Source organism: Mustela lutreola, chromosome 2 (genome assembly GCF_030435805.1).
Source record: "Mustela lutreola isolate mMusLut2 chromosome 2, mMusLut2.pri, whole genome shotgun sequence".
In the NCBI taxonomy this organism is placed as follows: Eukaryota; Metazoa; Chordata; class Mammalia; order Carnivora; family Mustelidae; genus Mustela; species Mustela lutreola.
The window spans coordinates 77564242-77584412 of NC_081291.1; the positions used below are offsets into that span (position 1 = coordinate 77564242).

Sequence of the window (20171 nt, forward strand, 5' to 3'; positions counted from 1 at the left end):
TCTTTAACCTGGCATGCAGTAAATAGGCCTTCAATGAGAATCCACTCTGTATGGACAAAGGTTAAAAAAAGAAATGAAAGAAGAATAAAACTGAAATTCATTGAGTGCCTACTCACTGGCACTTTATGTTATCTCAATTAATCTCCATAAAAACTTTGTGAAGTGCCTTATATCATCTCTATTTTAAATGTGGGAAAGCCAAGGATTTATCCATGTCCTTTAGTGATCACTGGGTAGCTTTTAATATTAACCAATATAAACATGACTGTGAAACATTAGTTTTGCTTTAAGATGCTTTTGCTTCCTTACACGTCCTTTGAAGTTCTCTTATGCTAGAGCAGGGTCAGCCTACAGACCAAATCCAGCCCAAGGCCCTGTTTTGTAAACTAAGTTTCTTTGGAACATCCACACTCGTGTGTTTTCTGTTACCTGTGGCTGCTTTCTCCTACAACCTGAGTAAATGACAGAAACTGCATGGCCTACAAAACCGATATTATTTGCTCTCTGGCTCTCCACATAAAACATTCTCCTCAGCTGGGCGTCTGCCTTTGGCTCAGGTCATGATCCCTAAGTCCTGGGATTGAGCCCCATGTCTGGGTCCCTGCAGAGGAGTCTGCTTCTCCTTCTCGCTCTGCCCCTCCGCCCTGCTTATAGGCACCCTCTCTCTCAAATAAAGAAGTAAAATCTTAAAAAAAAAAAAAAAAAGAAACAAAGAAAGAAAACGTTTGCCAACCTCCATGCTATAAATTGATACTGCCTCTCCATATGTCTAAATCACTTTTAGGATGGCGGATACTCATTGAACAGTAGTATAGAATCATCCAGTTGTTGCCTTGACTTTGCCTATGGAAATCTAAATGTGTGGTATTCTCAGGGTTTGAGGGCTTTAAGTCAGCCATGTCTAATGCAGGGAAAATTAGAGCCAGAGAAGAGGTACCTAGCTTCGTCTAAAGAGGGATTCATCCTGGATCTAACCTAATACATCTACTGTGAGCTGCGTTAATATGGTTTCACTTAATCATACAACTGCAACAAAGGAGCCCCCACCCCCAATCTCAGGGGTTCTAGTAACTAAGACTCATTTCTTGATCACATGTCATGTCTGTTGCGGGTCAGTGGCAGTTCTGTTCTGCCCCATGGTCTTGATCTCTGCACCCATAGACGGAAGAGGAGCTCCCTTCTCCTCACGGCAAAGGGAAAGGAGGCGAGGGCTGGTGGAAACACTCATCCACTCTTAAAGTTTCAGCTCAGATTGACCACATAATAATGGAATGGCGACCAATACTTCTGCTATGGGGAGACACTGCAGGTTTCTAGGCAGAAGCAAGGACGCCTCCCTTCCAAATAGGGCAGCACGTGTTAATAATTAAGAACAATAATAAAATCTACCACCAGTCACTCCCCCATCGGCTCCACCAGACCCCACCAGTCAATCCCCCATCGGCCACCCGGAGCATGTCCATTCTACCAGCCATAGCTTAGGTAACCAGAGTGCATGGTGAAACCTCAGACTTACTGCTTCCTGGGAGCCCTTCACTCTCCCACTCCTCGTCCGGGTGGGTTATTGTTCTGGGTTTTGTTCTAGCAACCCAGCCTTATCTCATCTTCCCCACATGTGCTTCTGCTTCCCTTTCTGGGGTGAGTGCCCGTGACTTGACAAATAATCAATGGTGAGGTACAAGCCGGTCCAGTCAACAGATTTTGATTTATTTTCATCCAGAGGTACGCGCTCTTCTGAAGCCCTTCGGTTATTCCACAGCCTTGCCTTCTATTTGTCGGGGTTATAAAAAAGAAAGTAAAATCACCTCAAAACCTGCCTTGTGATATAAGTTTCAATTTCCTTTTTAAAGAAAGCTGACCCTTTTGTGAGCCCGAAGATGAAAGTTGCCTGTTAAATGCAGATATTTCTGGCTATTCTGCCTGGAGGTCAGTGAAGTAGAACAAGATATTAAAGATACTTCCCCAAACTGGGTCAGAACAGTGTTAAAAGATGAGAGGATTATTTCAGGGAGCTATACAATAATCCACTCACACAGGTTGAAAAACTTAATTTATGTCGTGTTTTTTGGATCCCCAAAAACTGTCTGAGGAGATGGATTAGCCAGCCAGCGTCGCACGCCGGGATGCCGCACACGTCCCGTTTTTACTGCTCCATTCAGCAGAACTCCATTATTTCAAAAGCTAAGCAAAAGCAGGCTTTAAAAAAGCAATTTCATCATTTTCTACCTATCTCTGAACTAGTAAATCAAGAAAGCATTCCAAAATTATTTCTCCCACTTAAAATGAAGCAGGAAAAGAATCCTTAGAAATTGAAAAAAAAAAATACGTAGGTTGAATGACCAAAATTAATATTGAGGCTTACAGGTTAGCTCATGGTGATATCCTTTGTTTGCTTATATGATGTATTAGATTAATATATCCTCAACATGAAAGGCCTTCTCATTAAACTCAGTAGTGAATGAGGAACATCTGCCCTCACTGTTGCACGTTAATGTTGTTCTGGGAGTGCTAATCAACGCGATGACCAGACAAAGACTTGGGCTTTAAAATATTTCAGAGGACGAGCCCCAAATGTGTTCATTTTAGATTGTGTGATTATGCATCTACAAAACCCAAGGGCATCACATAAAAAGCTTTTAGAAATGGCTATAGTAGGTATATATAGTTAAATATCCAAAAAAAGCTTTTTCTTACACAAAGAGTAAGAATCTAGGACCTGGAAAATTGAAATTTTTATCAGAAGGCAGGATTTTATTTAATTTTATTCTTTTTAAAAATAAATATTTTATTTATTTACTTGAAGGAGAGAGTGTAAGAGAGAGCAGGAGGTGGGGGCAGAGGGAGAGGGAGAAGCAAACTCCCCTTTGAGCAGGGAGCCAAATGTGGGGCTTTATCCGGGGACTCTGGGATCCTGACGTAAGCCGAAGGCAGATGCTTAACCAACTGAGCCACCCAGGCACCATTTTAGTCAGGATAATTTTATCAACCACAATACCATAAAATACATTTAATAACTGAGACTTAAATGAATTATAGTACTTATGGAAGAAAACTGTAGAACTTTAGGGACCCCCTCCAAAAAACCTCAATGTTCCAGTAACAATTTCTGTTTTATAAATTATTCCAAATGCAACAGCTTTAAAGAGCCATTTTATTATGCTTATGGCTTTTGCGGGTTAAGAATTCACACAGAGCGCAGAGGGAGTGGGATGTCTGGACCTTCATCCAGAAAGGCCGAAATAGCTGAGGGTGATTCCATGGAATATTCTGGAAGCATCTTCACTCACTATTTGACGGGTAATGCTAGCCCTTGGCTGGGATTTTATTTGGGCTATCAACCAGAGCACCTACCGAGGCCTCTCCAGGTGGCCTGGGATTCATAATAGGGTGTTGGGCTCAGGTTAGTTGGACTTCCAAGAAGTGGGTGTCCCTGAGAACCAGCTGGACACTGTTCTACAGTGACTCCTAACCTCACCTTGGAGGCCGTGCAGCATCTACTGCCTCCTATTGGTAAGTAAGCAGCCTGCCACAAATCCTTTCTAACTCAGGAAATCTCTTTGAGAAGAATGCCAAAGTATAGGCAGCCATATTTTTCAAAACTGAAGAACACCAAAATTTTAAATAAGATTAATATTCCCTAAATAATATGTAAGATGAATATAAGTCTAATCATGTTAATGGAAAGCATTTTTTTTTCTTTTTATTTTAACTTGTCATGGTGTTTTTCGATATCACCTAAGAGACCAAGTGGGTGGTAATAGGTAAGAACATTTTGAGAAGCATGAATACTGAAAGGGGAGTTCAATATTTTATAGACTGCAATAAATAAAACAGCTTGATTACTCTAAGAATAGACATATCAATCTTGCAGAACAGAAAGCTCAGACCCGAGTATTCATAGGAATATGCATCATAGGCATTCCCAGTGTATGCTGGGGAAAGGCAGACTTATCCTATCAGCGGTGTGGAGACTCCTGGTTAAACACAGGGAGTGTTTCTCTAATTTATGCAAGGTACCAATGGAATGTTCAAGTGGATTAAAGGTTTTAAGTGTCAAAATCAAATCAGAAAAAAAAATACTTATTTAACTGGTGTAGAACATCTTCTAAGTATAAAACCAATGTTGGAATACATACATGTATAGCTGATCAGTCTGATTATATAAGTTATAAGACTGTACATGAAATAACTAAAATAAAATTAAAAGCAGGTAAATAACTTGCAACATGTCAAGCAATCAGATAGCCAATGTTCCTAGTAACAAAGTGTTCTTCTAAATCAGTAAGGTAAAGATGATCGCTCAAAATGATCAAGGAACATGAACAATCAGTTTTCAAAAAAAAGCCATTCAAATGGCAAATGGATACATTGAAACTCCGGGGTGATGATGGGAGAATAAAAACACAGGAATGGAATAACAATCACCTTCGAGAAGCAAAACAGCTCTTGGATGGGAAGGTGATACAGCTTTGTTACGCAGCCATGCTAGGACATACTTGAGGTTCAATTATATGAAATGCCCAGTTTTTATGCAGTATGACTTTATTCTAACAAAGCTTGACCATGTATGACTTAACCTTAACTCTCAAGCAAAAGAAGTTTGGTTTGGGCAAAGCAACCTGTTTCTTTGTGACTTCCCTCCATCTCCCCAACTTGGTCATGAATGTCAGACAAAGAACTCCCCTCTCCTCTTAGATTCAGCATATAGGAAGAATTTCCTTAGCCAACATCCAAAGGGATATTTTTCAGATATCTCAAAATGATTGATCTTAAATAATAATAATAAATACATTGCCAATCCGATTCAGACTTGGTCTTTTTTTAATGGTGAGGCATTTTTGTCAAACAGATTCTTGCACAAAATTCCAATATATGAGACATGTCAAATGGAGGTTGGTTTAGGCCACAAAGGGCCCTTTTTGCTCTGCTTCCTTCTGGCCCCCGGAGCAGCCCCGCTCCCCTCTCTGCATTACTTTGTAACCTGGAGCCCCCAGGAATTCCTGGACCTCCATGACTTTAAGGAAAGGGCAATTCCAATGTTAAGCACTAGTTAAAGAGTGTTGAGTGAGCTCCATAGAGAAGAACGGATAATCACTTCCATCAATTTACACAAAATACGCAAACCTAGAGCATTTTGTTACTTAAGAAAACTGTCTGGGTTGCTGTGAAAAGCTGTTGCTTAATATTTACAACATTAATTGTAAAAAAAAAAAAAAAAAATCCTCTAGGAGCATTTAGAAAGACTTCAGTGAAGAACACAACACTTATTTTTTAAATGTTTTTATGAGTAATACAAGAACAATAATTATTTTTAAATCTCCTCATGGTACCTCTCTTTGATTTAGTAAAAAAAAGAAAAAAGAGAAAAAAAAAAAAGAAAGAAAAGTAAGGTACATAAAACACCTGTCTTTAAAAGTTGAAGTTTTGCCTCTGAGGTTGAAACACCAAGAATTTTAGGATGCACTTGAGCTTAATTAATGAAGTACAGTGAAATCCTGCAAAAACCACTTATAAATAGACATGCAAAGAAAAGGCCTGGGAAGAGGTGGGGCTCTATCTTGTGTGTGCTACTAACTTCGGGAGGGACAATGGCCATCTGTACTCCACCGGATCCCCAAAAAAGATCAAAAAGACAATTTGGACTTCAGTTTACTCTGGAAGCAAATAGCAGTGCAAAATCAAAAACAAAAACAAAACACACACTCCAAAAAAAACAACCACCAAACCCCCCCAAATCTATAAACCAGATAAGGATGCTGGTGAGTAGTTGCAGGTGGGTGATTGAGGCCAGTAGGCACTCACTGAGGCATAATTCGGACGCATTGGCAGGCTGGGCAGAGTAAGATGTCTCTCGGTTCAGAGCAGCATAACATCATGGGATCACTTCCTGTTTTACTCCATCTGTCAGGCCCAGAATCTGTAATAAAAGCCAATAATTCTGCTACTCAGGAAGCTAAGCCTCCCAAGCCTAAATGCAGGTTCTGCACCTTAAAAATATTGCTGTGCCAACACAGCCCCGCCTCCCACACCTGTGCCTGGAACCCCAGGTAGGGCTTTGGCCGTTCAGCCCCAGACAGCCCTACGGGCTCTTTGTGTCTTGTTGGCAGGGCTGAATCAAAAGACAGAATGTCAGCTGCTAATTGCCCATTGCCAAATGTCTACAAGGAAAAGAATTCTCGGGGGAAGTTATCCTGGGGAAAAGGAACCAGTCTCTCATTGGCTTTGGAATGCTTAACCCGTGCTCCTTACTGTGTAGGAGAGTTAAGAATGAGCCTCCCTGGGGCTAAAACCCAGGGAGTCTGAGTCACCTACTGTAGAAGGCAGTCTTTAAGCTGTGTCCCTGCTCAGAGAGCCAGGTGCAGTATTTAGAAATAGGGGCCACTGCCCAGAGGACCTGAAGAGAAACCTGGACTGGACTCCTTTTCTCTTCTCATGTGGAGTGAAACTCTTGGAATATGTAAAGAATCTGGGAGCCCTCACTTCTCAATGTACGTGTGTATCAAGACATCATCTTGTACACTGTAATTATCCCCCATTTTTAGTTGTCAATTATACCTTGATCAAGCCAGAAGAACTTAAAACAAGGAGAGAATCTAAAGGCAACAACAAAAGGGACAGTTATCTTTTGAAGATCCCATTTGGTGGGGATTTACTTTGCTGACCTATCAACTGAGTCCTCTGTTCTGGACCAAAGGAAGGTTCCTAGGTCTTAAGAGAAACTGGGAGAATCCAGAGGAGTCAAGAAAGAGGGTGGGTGGGATCCCTGGAGCACACGGGGCTCATGATCCATGTTTCTCAGGAGGGGCATCGCTAGCATTTTGGGCACCGTGACTCTTCCTTGGGCAGGTTTAGCCGAAGCACTGCGAAGCATTCAGCGCCCTTGACCTTCAGACATTAAACGCAAATAGTCTTTGTCATAACCCAAAACCTTAGACACGGATGCCCCTAGACAGGTGGGACCACCCCAGGGCGGTTGTCATTTTAAGGAAAGAATTCCCGAATAGCTTGTCAACTTAAGGAACAATATAGGGACCTCCCCAAATGGGCGAAAACTTTGGAGCTGGCCCACAACAGTTACTGAGCACCTATTAGCTCAGACGGCGGCTGTGACACATCGAGGATTAAGTTTTTGCTTTATAGAGTGTGTAAAACGTTTATTGTGTCCATTCTTCAGCTAATGCTTTCAGTTCAGTTTGGTTTATTTTTATGACTGTTCATTTCAGCTGCCTTGAATATATGACTGACATTAGGTTTATTGGAATTGCTGTCATTGTCATTTCCACGTTGTAAACACCAAATGTGAAGCTGACTGTGTTCTTCATTCTTTCCGCGATGCTGACCTCTGTTTTTGTGGTTTAGCTCCTCTGTATCAGAAGGGGCATAAACTGGACAGTTCTTTTAAGTTGAGATGCTTTTTTTATTTTGTGCATGTCTGATTTTGAAAGATACTCTGGAGGAAAAACTGGGTTAAAAAAAATCCATATTTGAAAAGAGGTATGTCCAGTCTAAGTATGGCCTATTTCTCCATATTCTGCCAAGCTGAAATGATCTTTTAGATGCATCTGATTTCATGGGCTATAGACCACCAATTTTACATAATTTAAGCTCAGGAGACTTATCCCAATGCGGCTCAGCTCCAAATTATAGGGGGGCAAATACCAGGGGAATGAGTGAGTGTTGTGCACAGACATAAGAAGAGAATTGGACAGGTAAGGAATGGCAGAAAATATATGGAAAGAGGCAAATTGATTCTCCAAGCAATCAAAAGAAAGAGCTTTATTGTTTCCTGGGCCATGGTTCAGTGTTTTCAACACTTTATCAGGTTTTATGATTAATAGAAAAGTTGGCCAGCAATTTCTTTGAAGGTCACTGGTCTATTTCTTATTTTTTTATTTTTCATTTTTTACAATCAGCTAAGTCTTACTTTACTACAAAATTGACATAAGAAATTCAGGAAGAGAAGATTCCTAATCTCCTCTCCCCTTCTCGCTCCAAACTGTCTTTCCCGGTCCAAAACCTCTCTTACCTCTCACCCTACCTTTACCTCTCCTGAGGTCCTGCTTAAAGGACTGTCACTGGCCATGTTCCCATACTTGCATGGTGATAACAAGCATTTGAAGTGGGAGGCCTGGGTGGCTCCGTCAGTGAAGCGTCTGCCTTCAGCTCGGGTCATGATCTTGGGGTCCTGGGGTTGAGCCCCCCGTCCGGCTCCTTGCTCAGTGGGGAGTCTTCATCTCCCTCTCCTTCTGCCCCTCCCTCCGGCTCATTGTCTCTCTTTCTCTCAAATAAATAAATAAAATCTTTAGAACAAAACAAAACCAAAGAACAAGTGTTTGAAGTGCCTGGTAAATGTGAAGACCACCAGGTCACCAGGTCTAACGCTGAAATTCAAAGCCAGGTGCTCTGGATTGGTGCTTTCCCCCCGACCCCCACCTCCTCTCCTACTCCCCCACCCCCCATCCCCTGGCCCTGTCCTGGTGATTTGTATCTTCAGGCATATTTGGGGAGCTCCTAATACTACTCTTCAGTCTTTCTTTGATAAAAATATAAGCGGCAAGATAGCATGACGAGACTGTTTAATTTTGGACACAAGCTCATGAATATGGGGACAAATGACCTTTTCAGTATATGACCTTTTCATGTGTCCAAAGAAGAAGTAAATTTTTACTTAGAAAATATCTCTGTTTTCTGCAAAATACTTACACAACACAGAGAAATTGCTAACATACACCAGGAGCTCATCCCTGCCCACAATACATTTCAGTGGGAAGCTTCTTTCCCTGCCTCCTGCCCCGCCACCAAACTCGAGATGATCAACCACTGTCTCACTTTTTAAAGGAAAAAAGAGTTTACTTTGCCTATGTTAGAAAAAAAAAAAAAAAAAACTTGGACCTTAAATAGAAAATTAATATAGAAGTGGCATACATGAGCTATAAGATTTAATTTCTAAAACTGCTAACTCTCAACCTCTCCGAATTATTTAAATACAGTTTAGTTGCTTTGGGGAGAAAGAATAAATTACAAATCATGTTTTCACAGAACTTTCAAATGCTCATCTCTCAAGAGAGAGTAATGAAATAGTATAATAAAAGACCAGGTATGAATATAAATTGATTAAAAACAAATTCATTCTCAGGTATTAATAAGACTAGTTCATATTATTGAGTGTCTAGTGAATGCCAAACTCTGTGCTTGGTGCATTCATATATATTATTTCATTTAGTCCACATAGCAATCCTAAGGGATATCAGGTCTTGATGAGTCCCAGAGCAGTTAAATATTTGTCCAAACTCACATAGAATTTCATGAATTGGGTCTCAGGTCAGTCTAAACTAGTCTGTTGGTCTCTGAATGGTTATTGTAAACCTGTAAATTAACATCTGGACTCACTTGTAACAATGAAAGGGATGCTGCTGATAATTACAGGCTTAAATTGATCTGTTGTGAGGAAACTGGATAATTGATTCCTCTAGTAAACAGAGCTAGTTTATTTAGCCACCGGGCAAAATCAGCATGAGGGACAGAGGAACTGAATAAGGGCATATAAAAATATTTGGTGGCCATATAAAAATGGCCTCAAAACACAAAAGAAGTGCAAACTCGAGAGATGATGTTAGCTTAGTCATCCACAACTCACCTGAAATCATCCATAATCATATGTGAATTACATTTAATAAGCATGGTGGGTTCATTCATTTTATTTTTTTTTTAGGATTTATTTATTTATTTGAAAGAGAGAGAGCGAGAGAGCAAGCACCAGCTTGGGGAGGGGCAGAGACCGAGAATCCACAAGCAGGTTCCTCACTGAGCACAGAAGAGCTGACTAGGGGTTGGACCCCAGGCCCCTGAGATCATGACCTAAGCTGAACCCAAGCGTCAGATGCTTAACCGAATGTGCCATCCAGGCGCCCCAAGGATGGTGGGTACATTTAAATGTTTGATTGAATGAGCCTTCAAAAAAACCCATACCGTGAAGAAAAGATTCAAGTCCACTATATCCAAAATAGCTTTCTATCTTTTGCACCTAAAAGTGGTTACCATGAACTTTCTTATTTCAGGCCCACAGAGAAATGAAGTGATTTGCTTTAGGGCATGAAGTGAGTATTAGAACTGGAAGGAAACATCCTAACTGAGAGCTCCATTTCCTTTCTGGAGTTGGTGCTCTCAACTTTTCCTGAATGAGAATATTCATTTCCATTGTGTACTATCTGTTCACAGCATTACAGGCTGCATCTGTAATATCATAATCCATATTTTATTTAATTGTATGAAGGGGTACCATACTTTTATCATCTCCTGCCTAAAGATGAGGGGACTGGGGCTCTGGGAACAAAAGGCATTTGCCTGATCTCTGGTAGCTACATATCCTCTTGGACCTGCCTTTACTTTTTTCAATGACTTTGTTTATTCACTTCAAAATTTACACACAGGTAAAATTCACCTCTTAAGGTATATAGTTCTATCAGTTTTGATAAGTGCATAACATTAGTACTGGCAAAGCTTTATATTTGAACCCACATTATTTGGAACCCAGATTATTTAGGAAGAAAGTATAAAGCAAATTATTGTTTGTGATTGCTCAAAAATAATGGCTGGAAGAAAGTCACGGTGACTGTCTGCCAGTCTGTGTCCTGGTTTCTCACTCGGCTGGCAAAGGAGGGTCAAGAAGACTGTGCGCATTTCTGAAAAAAGCCAATGAACATAACTTTTCTATGTGCTTTTTCCCTTGAAGGGGTAGATTCTACATGTTGTAATGTATCTGTCTGCTTTAACCAAGGAGTCCATAAGTATGCCCAAAACCAAATCTAACTTATTACCTACTTATTTATAGCCTAGGAGCTCTAAATGGGCTTACCATTTTTCAGTGGTTGAAAAATAATCAAGAACAGCTTAGTATTTCTTGATATGTGAAAATCACATATTAAATGTCACTGTCCTTAAATAAAGTTTTATTAGAACACAGCCTTGCTCATTTGTGTATATATTGTCTAGGGCTGCTTTAATGCTACGATGACAGAGGTGAGTATTTGCAACAGAGATCGTTGGCTGAAATAGTTATTTGACTCTTTAAAGAAGAGAGCTTTGTCCCTTAGATCTAGAGTAACAGTAAAGTATAGCAGCTGCATTGAGCCACATTTTATTCCTTTTTCAGTGTTTATTTGCTTGACCAGTCATGGAAATGTATAGCCTTCCTATGTCTATAAACTATTCTGGAGAATACTGAAGGAGTATGAGTGGAATGTAGATATAGGAAAATGTAAAACTCTTTCAAAGTACTTTTCATAGAGAGTTATATTGTAATTAACATTTTGTTCTAAGATTATCTTGCTTAAGAGAAACTTATATCATAGATCATTTTCTACATTTGATATAAGTTTCTCTTAAGCAAGATAATCTTAGAACAAGATTCTAATTACAATATAACTCTCATAATTTACTCTTCAGCTTATTAGCCTGCCTGCCCACTCTATGCTCTACCCACAATATCTGCAAATTATTATGAGTTTGGCCTCCTACCCCCAAAGAATCTTTGCTTCCTTGGAGAAAATGAAATGTAGATTAATTAAATTGAAATTGAGAGGACAGCTCTAAAATCTGGAGTTGGAGGAGCATTGATTTGTTCATGATTTATGGGATAATTTAGCAAAATACAGTCTGTCTGGATTTATTAGAAGCTCTGAATGATATTGCAGGCTAGAGTGAGAGTAGATGCTTAGACAGGGTTTGTCCCTCAAATTTGTTGCAAAAGGATCCCCTCTTTTAGTTATGGGTTTGTCTTCACAACCCCGTAGGTGTTGTGATGTTCCATATTTGACAGGTAAGAAAATGGGACTTGATTTCACCTGCACAGCAAATAATGGGAAAAGTTGCAAATAGATCCTAAAGTCTAGACCATTTTGAACCATTTACTGTTATCATCTCTGGATTAACTTTTGAAGTTCTAATTTAGAGGTTTCATGATTGGGTCCATGGTTTCACTGACATGTCATTGTAACTGTAGAAGGTCCAAGCTTTAACAATGGGGAAATGATTTAGGTAAACTAAGGTAGTGTGGTATGATGGAATACAAGACACCATTCAAAGTGGTATGGAGACCATGGCAAGAAGCGTGAAAAAATATGCAAGAACATCGAGATTCATAATTAAAATGATATGCACCTACAGGAAGCCATGGGAGTTAAAACAGAGCAGCGGTCTTTGAAATGTGGTCTCCAGACCCATAAACTGAATATTACCAGTCTGCAATAAGAAAAATATGGAACTCAAGAGCTACTGTTTAGAAAGTTTTACGACAATTTAACAGATTAACTTTACTGCTAAATTTAAAATTTTCTAAAAATAAGCTTGTAATTATTCTTTTTAGTTTAATTTTTATTCAGTAATTCCTTTTCAATCAATAGTTCACTTTTATTGTAGCTCACAAAAGTATTTCTGTAATGCACTGGTAAAAATACACTTCCTCTCAGAGAGTTCGAGAAACATTCTGCATATTGAAAAGAAATGTGTTGTTGTCAACCTTAAATATGTTGACACATATTTAAGAAGAAATTTCATTTGACGGATGTTAAAATTTTGTTTTCAGAAAAGGCTATGCTGGTGTCCGGTCAGTTACTTGTTATCAAATCACCGTACTTGGCCAGAATGAATTTTATTTTGTTTTGTTTTCCGTTGCGTTTAAGCAACTTGTAAGTATCAAATGCTATTTTATGGTGCAGGAGTGTGACAACAAAATTCTGTTTAAATGACTAAATCATCGCTGGAACATAATTTAAGGTGGGGGGGAAGCAATCCTACAGAAATGTGTCGATTAAGTTTCTGTGCAACCAAATAGAAATGTCAGGATCTTCCCCCACTTAAGATGCAGGGACCAGGGCACTGAGGCATGCGAAAAGAATTTGATTTACAATTTGAAGGAAAACCAGCAGTAAAATAATTGAAAGCTGGAAAGCAATCTCACTCCTGCCAAATTGCTTTCCTCCATGCACGCTTCATTTAGGGGCGATATTCAGATACTTACATTTAGCTTGTGCATATTTTCTCTCCCCTGTGAATGGTCCATTCTGTCGGATTAGGACTGTTTCTCTGTTTCGATCAGCAAAAGAGAATAACCAGGTTACCCAGCACTGGATTGTGCCTGCAGTTTTAGAAATAGAAAATGCTTAACTTTTTTTTTAGATGCAGATGTGATAAGCTGGCTGTTAATGAGAACATTCTTGGTCCTTAAATTGCAAGCGTGGGTTCCTTTCAAACAAGCTTTAATCTGAGTTCGCGGGAATCGGCTATGTGAAAGTTCACTGCAAATTGTAAAGGGTTGGTAACATATTTGTTAACAACAAGAACCAGTACAACTACAACAGTTGTAACTTGTGATGGAGATTTAATGGCTATCAGCCCTGGTGTGGTTTATGGCTTGGTTTTCCCATGTAGGATTTACGGATTATAGAGGTCTTCCTCTCTCGCCTAGGAATAATTACCTCTAACAATGAATTATATATTCACGGATACATAAATAAAATGTGTATTGTCCTGCTAAACCTTGTTTAGTCTGTTCTCAGAGTCCCATAGATATGTGGTCATTTACTTATAATTTCTGAAAGTCAGTGGCAAAATTTTGGTTTAGAAGTTTGGTTCCCATGACACATGTTTGCCATGGAAGCATATTCTACAACAGCAAGGATTTTAAAGATCACAAATATCTTTATATTAAAATGTCCGAGGGGTCCTCTTTTACCTTTCTCACTCCCATTAGAACATATTTTTGGTTTACTTATAAGAAATGCAAAGCTGACAGTTTGATTTTCATAATTGCCTCATGTGAGCCTCTCACACTTAATGAGCCAGAATCAAGATTCTAATGGTCTCCAAAGGTAAGGCAGGAAATATCATTTGGGGAGGGGGGAATAGAGTTATTGAAAAGGAAACAGGAATAGACAATGCAAATTAGACTTGAGCGAAGCACCTGCCTGTTTTAAATTTAAATTTAATTTAAATTTAATTTAAATCTGTAATCCAGAGCTGGTTATACCCTGCGTACCTAGAGGAAGATGGAGGTGAATATGAAAGGAATTTTTATTAAAAAAAATAATAATAAGTTTGTAGACCCTCAATTCGTGAGCTCTACAATGGATAGTTTTCGACTCTCCTGGCCAGACATTTGTCTTACGCGAACCGGGTTTTCCTATATGTATCGGCAATGGCACTCTTCTGTCTTTCTCTCAGATCTTCAGTTTACCTTCAAGAGCGCGCTTTTCTTTGAATTAAAATTAAATGTGCTTTTGTCAGAGCCTAAGTCAAACCATGGTTCCGCGTTGCTTTGTGACTAAATAGGAAGATTTTAGGGGCACCTGGGTAGCTCAGTTGGTTAAGTGTCTGCATTTGACTCAGGTCATGCTCTCAGGGTCCTGGGATCAAGCCCCACATGGGGCTCTCTGCTCAGTGGGGAGCCTGCTTCCTCCTCTCTCTCTGCCTGCCTCTCTGCCTACTTGTGATCTCTGTCTGTCAAATAAATTTAAAAAATCCTTAAAAATTTTTTTTAAAAAGGAAGATTTTAAGAGCAGGGCATAACAAATGGTGCCTTAAAAGTTTAAATTACGTGTGTATTTTACATGTACATTACATGTATATAAATTGTGTATATACACATATGTAAGTGCACATGTGCTTTTCACATCCATATTCACAGCAGAACCTCCCACCCACAGTGATGAGGAGAGGTCAGTTAAAGCAAACAGCCCTAGAAAAAAATGGAACACACACTTAACTGAAACATTTTAACTTAAAATATATCTACGCACATTTATTTCCCCATCTCTCCGTGGAAAGTTGCTATTGTTTTTCTTGTTCCAGCAAGGGAGGACTTCTAAACGCTTTTCCAAAGTAAGTGAGGTTTTTCTTGAGTAGGGGTCTGATGATCAAAGGGCCTCTCCTGTGCTTGCGGTAACTAATCTCTTCCAGAATCATCTGTCCTGTCAGGCCGAGTTTCTGTAAGCTGAGGGCTTCTGTGGCCATCTGTGTGCAGAACCAGTCTGGACTCAGGATTCTGCCTGAAATTTTTCCAGTTCTCTTCCCACACCCAACGTGCAGCCATGTTTAGTCGTACCCGGCTATCCAGTCTTTTCAGAGAATTCAGCTTCATTTTTATGAAAAGCATTCTCTTTTTGCACTCACCTTTCATTTGCTCCTGTATCATTTCACTCGATTTTTACGATTCCAGTAACAAATGATACCTGATTAAAGAGCTTTGGAAGAAAACTTAGTAGATGCTTGGAAACTTCAAATGTAAGGGTTACAGACAGATATTCCTGGAGCTTAGGTATGTAGAGACTCACCGATTTGCTTCCTTTTTGCTTCCACGGACCACTTATCACTAATCTTGCTAGCAGATTGGAGATAATTATTTAACCTTGCTTTTCTCACCTCTAAAGAGCTCAGAATAAAATTTGTAACATTCTTCCAGAAATCTATAGAATGTCATGGTCTGTATTTTTTCGTTAACTTGACTTCTAACTTCATCTTCTTTTTCTACATATTTTTTCTTTTATGCTCATGGATTTTCTTTTCTATGTCTCATTATACCCTGCGAGAACTCTAATATTTTGCTAGAATGGCAACGTGGTTGAGCTTAATGGATGTTTGTTGTTGCTGTTGTAGGCACAGTGTAGTCAGTGTTATGCAAAATTTAGGTTCTAAAATTATCACATAAGGGAAAAAGTACATGGTTAAAATCATTCTTGCCCGTCCCTTGAGAATCAGGCTCTGTGACTGAATCCAGCACATCAAACGTCTAGAAGTCTGAAACACCCAGTTTTCCCATAAGCTTTGCAACTAATCAAGATTATGTTGAGTGTCTGATGAAGTAGCTTGGCTTGTTTTCAGGGGGGTATCTGGCAAGACATAGGTATGCTTAAAGGCTGAAGAGGTGTGGCATGGTCATGCCCCAAGACAGGCTCGTGGAAACCGAGATGTATTACCCTCACTTAGGGAATTTCTTTCTTTCTTTCTTTCTTTCTTTCTTTCTTTCTTTCTTTCTTTCTTTTTTTTTTTTTTAAAGATTTTATTTATTTATTTGACAGAGATACAAGTAGGCAGAGAGGCAGGCAGAGAGAGAGAGGGAAGTAGGCTCCCTGCTGATCAGAGAGCCTGATGTGGGGCTCGATCCCAGGACCCTGGAATCATGACCTGAGCCAAAGACAGAGGCTTAACCCACTGAGCCACCCAGGCGCCGACCTAAGGAATTTCAAAGCACACCATGCTTGATGTTATTTATGTAGGCATTCTTCCCTTCTGGATTAACCAAGTCTCATCTTTCTTAGAAGATGAGGACAGAAATACATGATATTCTCATCTTATGTTCACATACAACATGCACAGAAATTTTGAAAGAGTTAAACTAAAAAGAAAATGGAAAATCTTTGCTTGCCTTTCCAAGCCCATAAGAGTGCACTCTATTTTTTTTAACTTGGTGTTTCAAAGATCAGCTTCACTATTTTAAAAGTTTATAACCTAGTTCCTGGGTGTTCACGATCCCGATAGGAAAACAGACTGATGTTCCCAGGTGGTTCTTAAGTTGGACTAATTTCTTCAAACAACAAACTTTTAGAGAAATTTGTGCATTTGGATGATCAGGTCCCATCTCCCCAGGTTATCTGCAGATCTTTAAAATACGGGCTTCTTATTTTATTCCAACCTTTATACCTCTTCATGAAAGAGTATTTTTGTTTCATGTGTCCTATTAATAAACGAATAAACTATTAGTCTTCAAAATAGAACTGCACATAATATCAGTATGAGTGTTTTTCTTGTTAGACTACCAACAGAAGGCTGTTATTTTGTATCTGTGTTTTTGTCTCACCCAAAACTAATTTTCTTTACTTAAGATACCTGAACTGGAGCATTTTTTAGTTCAAAGTTGGGGAATGTACCATTTGACACTTTCACGACTGTGCCCCCCGAGGACACCTGATTTGTTTAGAAGGAGACAGCACCGCATAATGGTTTAGGTTTCAGAGTGTGTGCTCGGTGAGGCTGCCGGCTCTTTTCACTCACCTTTCCCGAGCATGGGACCCAGACTGTCTAATCTCCAACTTGCACTTCAATTTCTTCATTCACGAATAGGGATATCTCTGTCTCTTTCCCGAGGTCACTGTGAAGATTAGATGAATTAAATTTATCTAAAGCCCTTGGCTCAGTCTTCATATGCTGTGAGTTCTCAGTAGATAATGATTAATATTGACCTTGATGTGTGCAAGGGAGTGAGATCCCAGTGGAGGCCAGTGGGTATCACGTGACCGGTGGAACGACGCTGGAATGTGCTCTGATCTTTCACCGTCTCCCTCCTCTCACCCGCTGCAGGTGGCCCCAGCCATTAAGGAGCGGATGATGAAGAAGGGAAGCCTGATGCTGGGCTACCAGCCCCATCGGGGGAAGGTCAACTTCTTCCGCCAGGTGGTGATCAGCCCTCAAGTGAGCCGGGAGGACATGGACTTCCTCCTGGATGAGATAGACCTCCTGGGGAGAGACATGTAGCTGTGGCTTTTGGTTCCCCAGAGGCATGAGTCCTGCCCTGAGGAGGCTTCCAGATCCAGGGCATCTGGGGACACAGAAGAGACTATAGCCCTTCTGGGGAGAAATAGGAAAGACGCCTTGGCCTGGTGTGGGGAAAAGGAAATGCTAAGCAAATAGTGGGAAGGATCCATTAGCTGCGTGGGCACTACTGTTTGCTATTAAAGGAGGAAGTGAAAAGTGGATTTTCGTAAGAACTGTCTTTAGGACACAGACTTGAAGAGAGTTTAGTAAGTACCACATAGGGCCTGGATTCTAAGCTTCTGTTGCTCTCTAAAGAACATATGAATTAATAGCTGAAAGCAGTGATTCTCAAAATGTCAGTCCCTAGACAAGCAGCATCAACATTGCCTGGGAATTCATTAAAAAATTAATTCTCAGCCCAGCCCCAGACCTACTGAATCAGACACACTGCGTGTGCCATTCAGCATATTTTAAATCGCTTTCCAGGTAATTCAGAGGCAAGGTAAAATCTGAGAACTGGTGGTTTAGTGAAATCTTACAAAGACTGAGTAATAGCTCTGATATTTACCAGCAAAGAGATATCCACTATTTCAGCAGTTCCCGAGCCAGTGTCTGAAAATATGGCTGTGACACTTGCAGCATGAATGTTTAGGGGCATCAGAAGTCTATCAAAACTATTTTTAAAAGGAGGAAATATTTAAGATGTTTACTTTATAAAGATATATCTTTTATGCAGCTGAGTATTTATTCTCAAAAACGATAAAATTAACTATCTGTTCTAAATTACCTAAAATAGAGGTGAGGATAAAAGCAAACACTTTGTAGCATGGCCCTTTCAATCAAAGCAATAGTCCTAATTCATTTCCCAAAGCACTTTTGTCATAGCTTGGCATAGACAGTAGATGTAGATGTCTCTGTGTACTTGCTTCAGTGTGAGGGGCCCATTTCTTATCTTGTTCTCTGCTTACAGGAAATAATCAGAATGAAGTCCAGGGTTATACAACATTCCCTTTCTCGAGCTTTGAAACGTCAGTGTAGACAATTAAGTCGTTCATATTAGGCAGAGAATCTGAGAATTAGAGGTCTTTCAGTGTGAACACCTCCTCCATTTCTCCTGGGAGTGGATGATTGTAATTCTATCTCTGATCCTGGTCCTGGATTTCTGGAGAACTCTAGGGAACTCTGAACTCCCGAAATTCTGGAGAACTCTGTTTGACTAAGAAATAAACAGAATTCAGAGGTGTGGATGCAGGGTTCAACAAGGTAAGATTGTGAATCTAATTAGAACTCTGATTTGGAAGGCAAATGATGGAAGAGTGTTTAAGTGTTAGACTAGCATATTCAACAATTTTTCATACGATATCATTAACTTCTGTTGATTAAATTTTGAAGAGTAAAAAGCCCATGTGTACTGTTTGCTTTTATTCCATATTTTCACTTTAGGGTATGTGGTTTCTCCGTATCTATATCGGTCAAAGAATATTTTTATCTTTTTCTTAATTACTTTCTTCTCTGGTGATAAATGTTTGTGCAGGCATTTGTTTTACATACCTTGTTGCTTTTTGGTTTTAATGTCTACACAAAATGTGCCTGAAATTGATGTTTGTAACAATTCTGGTTTCATGAAATAAAAGCAACATTAACACACGCTTCGTGTTACTGACTTTTCTTCTCTCGTCATCTCATTACAGGGTTGTCTCAATACATTTTAGAAGTAATTGAGTTCCTTTGGCATTTTAGCTAAATAATCGAGGGAGCATGTTGGGAGCTGTCTATTTTTTGGTAACACCTTGAAAAAACTTGAAAAAACAGTTTTCGCAAAGAAGGGATTTGCTTATTTAGTTTTTCGTCCTCCACTTGGCAAAGCCTCAGGAACCCAATAGACACATGTCAGCTTCCATTGGGCCTCTTCTTGAGACGTGATAGTTCTTAATGAATGAAGAGAACAACTGTTAACAGACACTTTGAAGATTCCTTTCTTTTTCCTTCAGATGTCCAGTTATACCACACCCAATCAGGTATTTGGATGGTCAAGAATAGCTTTTTGATAAAAGGTTAATCGTAATTCATTCACACATTGAACATATTGATGGTGTCCCCACCGTGTCCTAGGCAGTTACCCAGGTGCCAGGGAAGTGCAGTGAAAGAGACAAAGTCCCTGCTCTTTGGAAGCTTTCAGTCTAGTTGAGGTAGGCAATCCACAAGTAAGTAGTAACAAGTCATGTGGCAATAAGTATTTTGAAGAAAAATCAAGGAGAATAAAGGGAAAGAAGATGGAAAGGAGAGAGGGGTGGGCCATTGGAGAAAAATGGTTGGGGTGAGGCCTTTTGAATGAGATGACATTTGAGGGGAGATTAAGGAGGCCAGTGGTGGGACACCCATGTGGGCTTCTGGAGGAAGGGCATTCCCAATAGAGGCTATGGTAAGTGTAAGGGTTGAGGAGCTGCATCCATGGTATGTTCAAGGCCCAACATGAAGGCAAGCAAGGCTGGAGCAGAGGGAATCTCAGGATAAGGGGCAGATGATGAAGTCAGAAGTATCTGGAAGTATATACACTGGGCCTTGTGGGTAGAGACTTGGGTTTAGACAAAAATACACTGGAGAACCTGAACAAGATATTGATGTGATTCAACTTATATTTTAGA

General features: G+C 39.8%; 1 protein-coding gene across 1 annotated transcript in view; it reads left to right on the plus strand.

The window, feature by feature from the left end:
* GADL1 (glutamate decarboxylase like 1) overlaps nucleotides 1-19168 on the plus strand; it is a 187303-nt gene extending 168135 nt beyond the window's left edge. Inside the window, exon 15 of the mRNA XM_059162397.1 lies at nucleotides 17353-19168. Within this exon, the coding sequence (XP_059018380.1) occupies nucleotides 17353-17526 (174 nt within the window). The 3' untranslated portion in view covers nucleotides 17527-19168. The remainder of the gene's footprint in view (nucleotides 1-17352) is intronic.
* Nucleotides 19169-20171: the final 1003 nt, after the last annotated feature.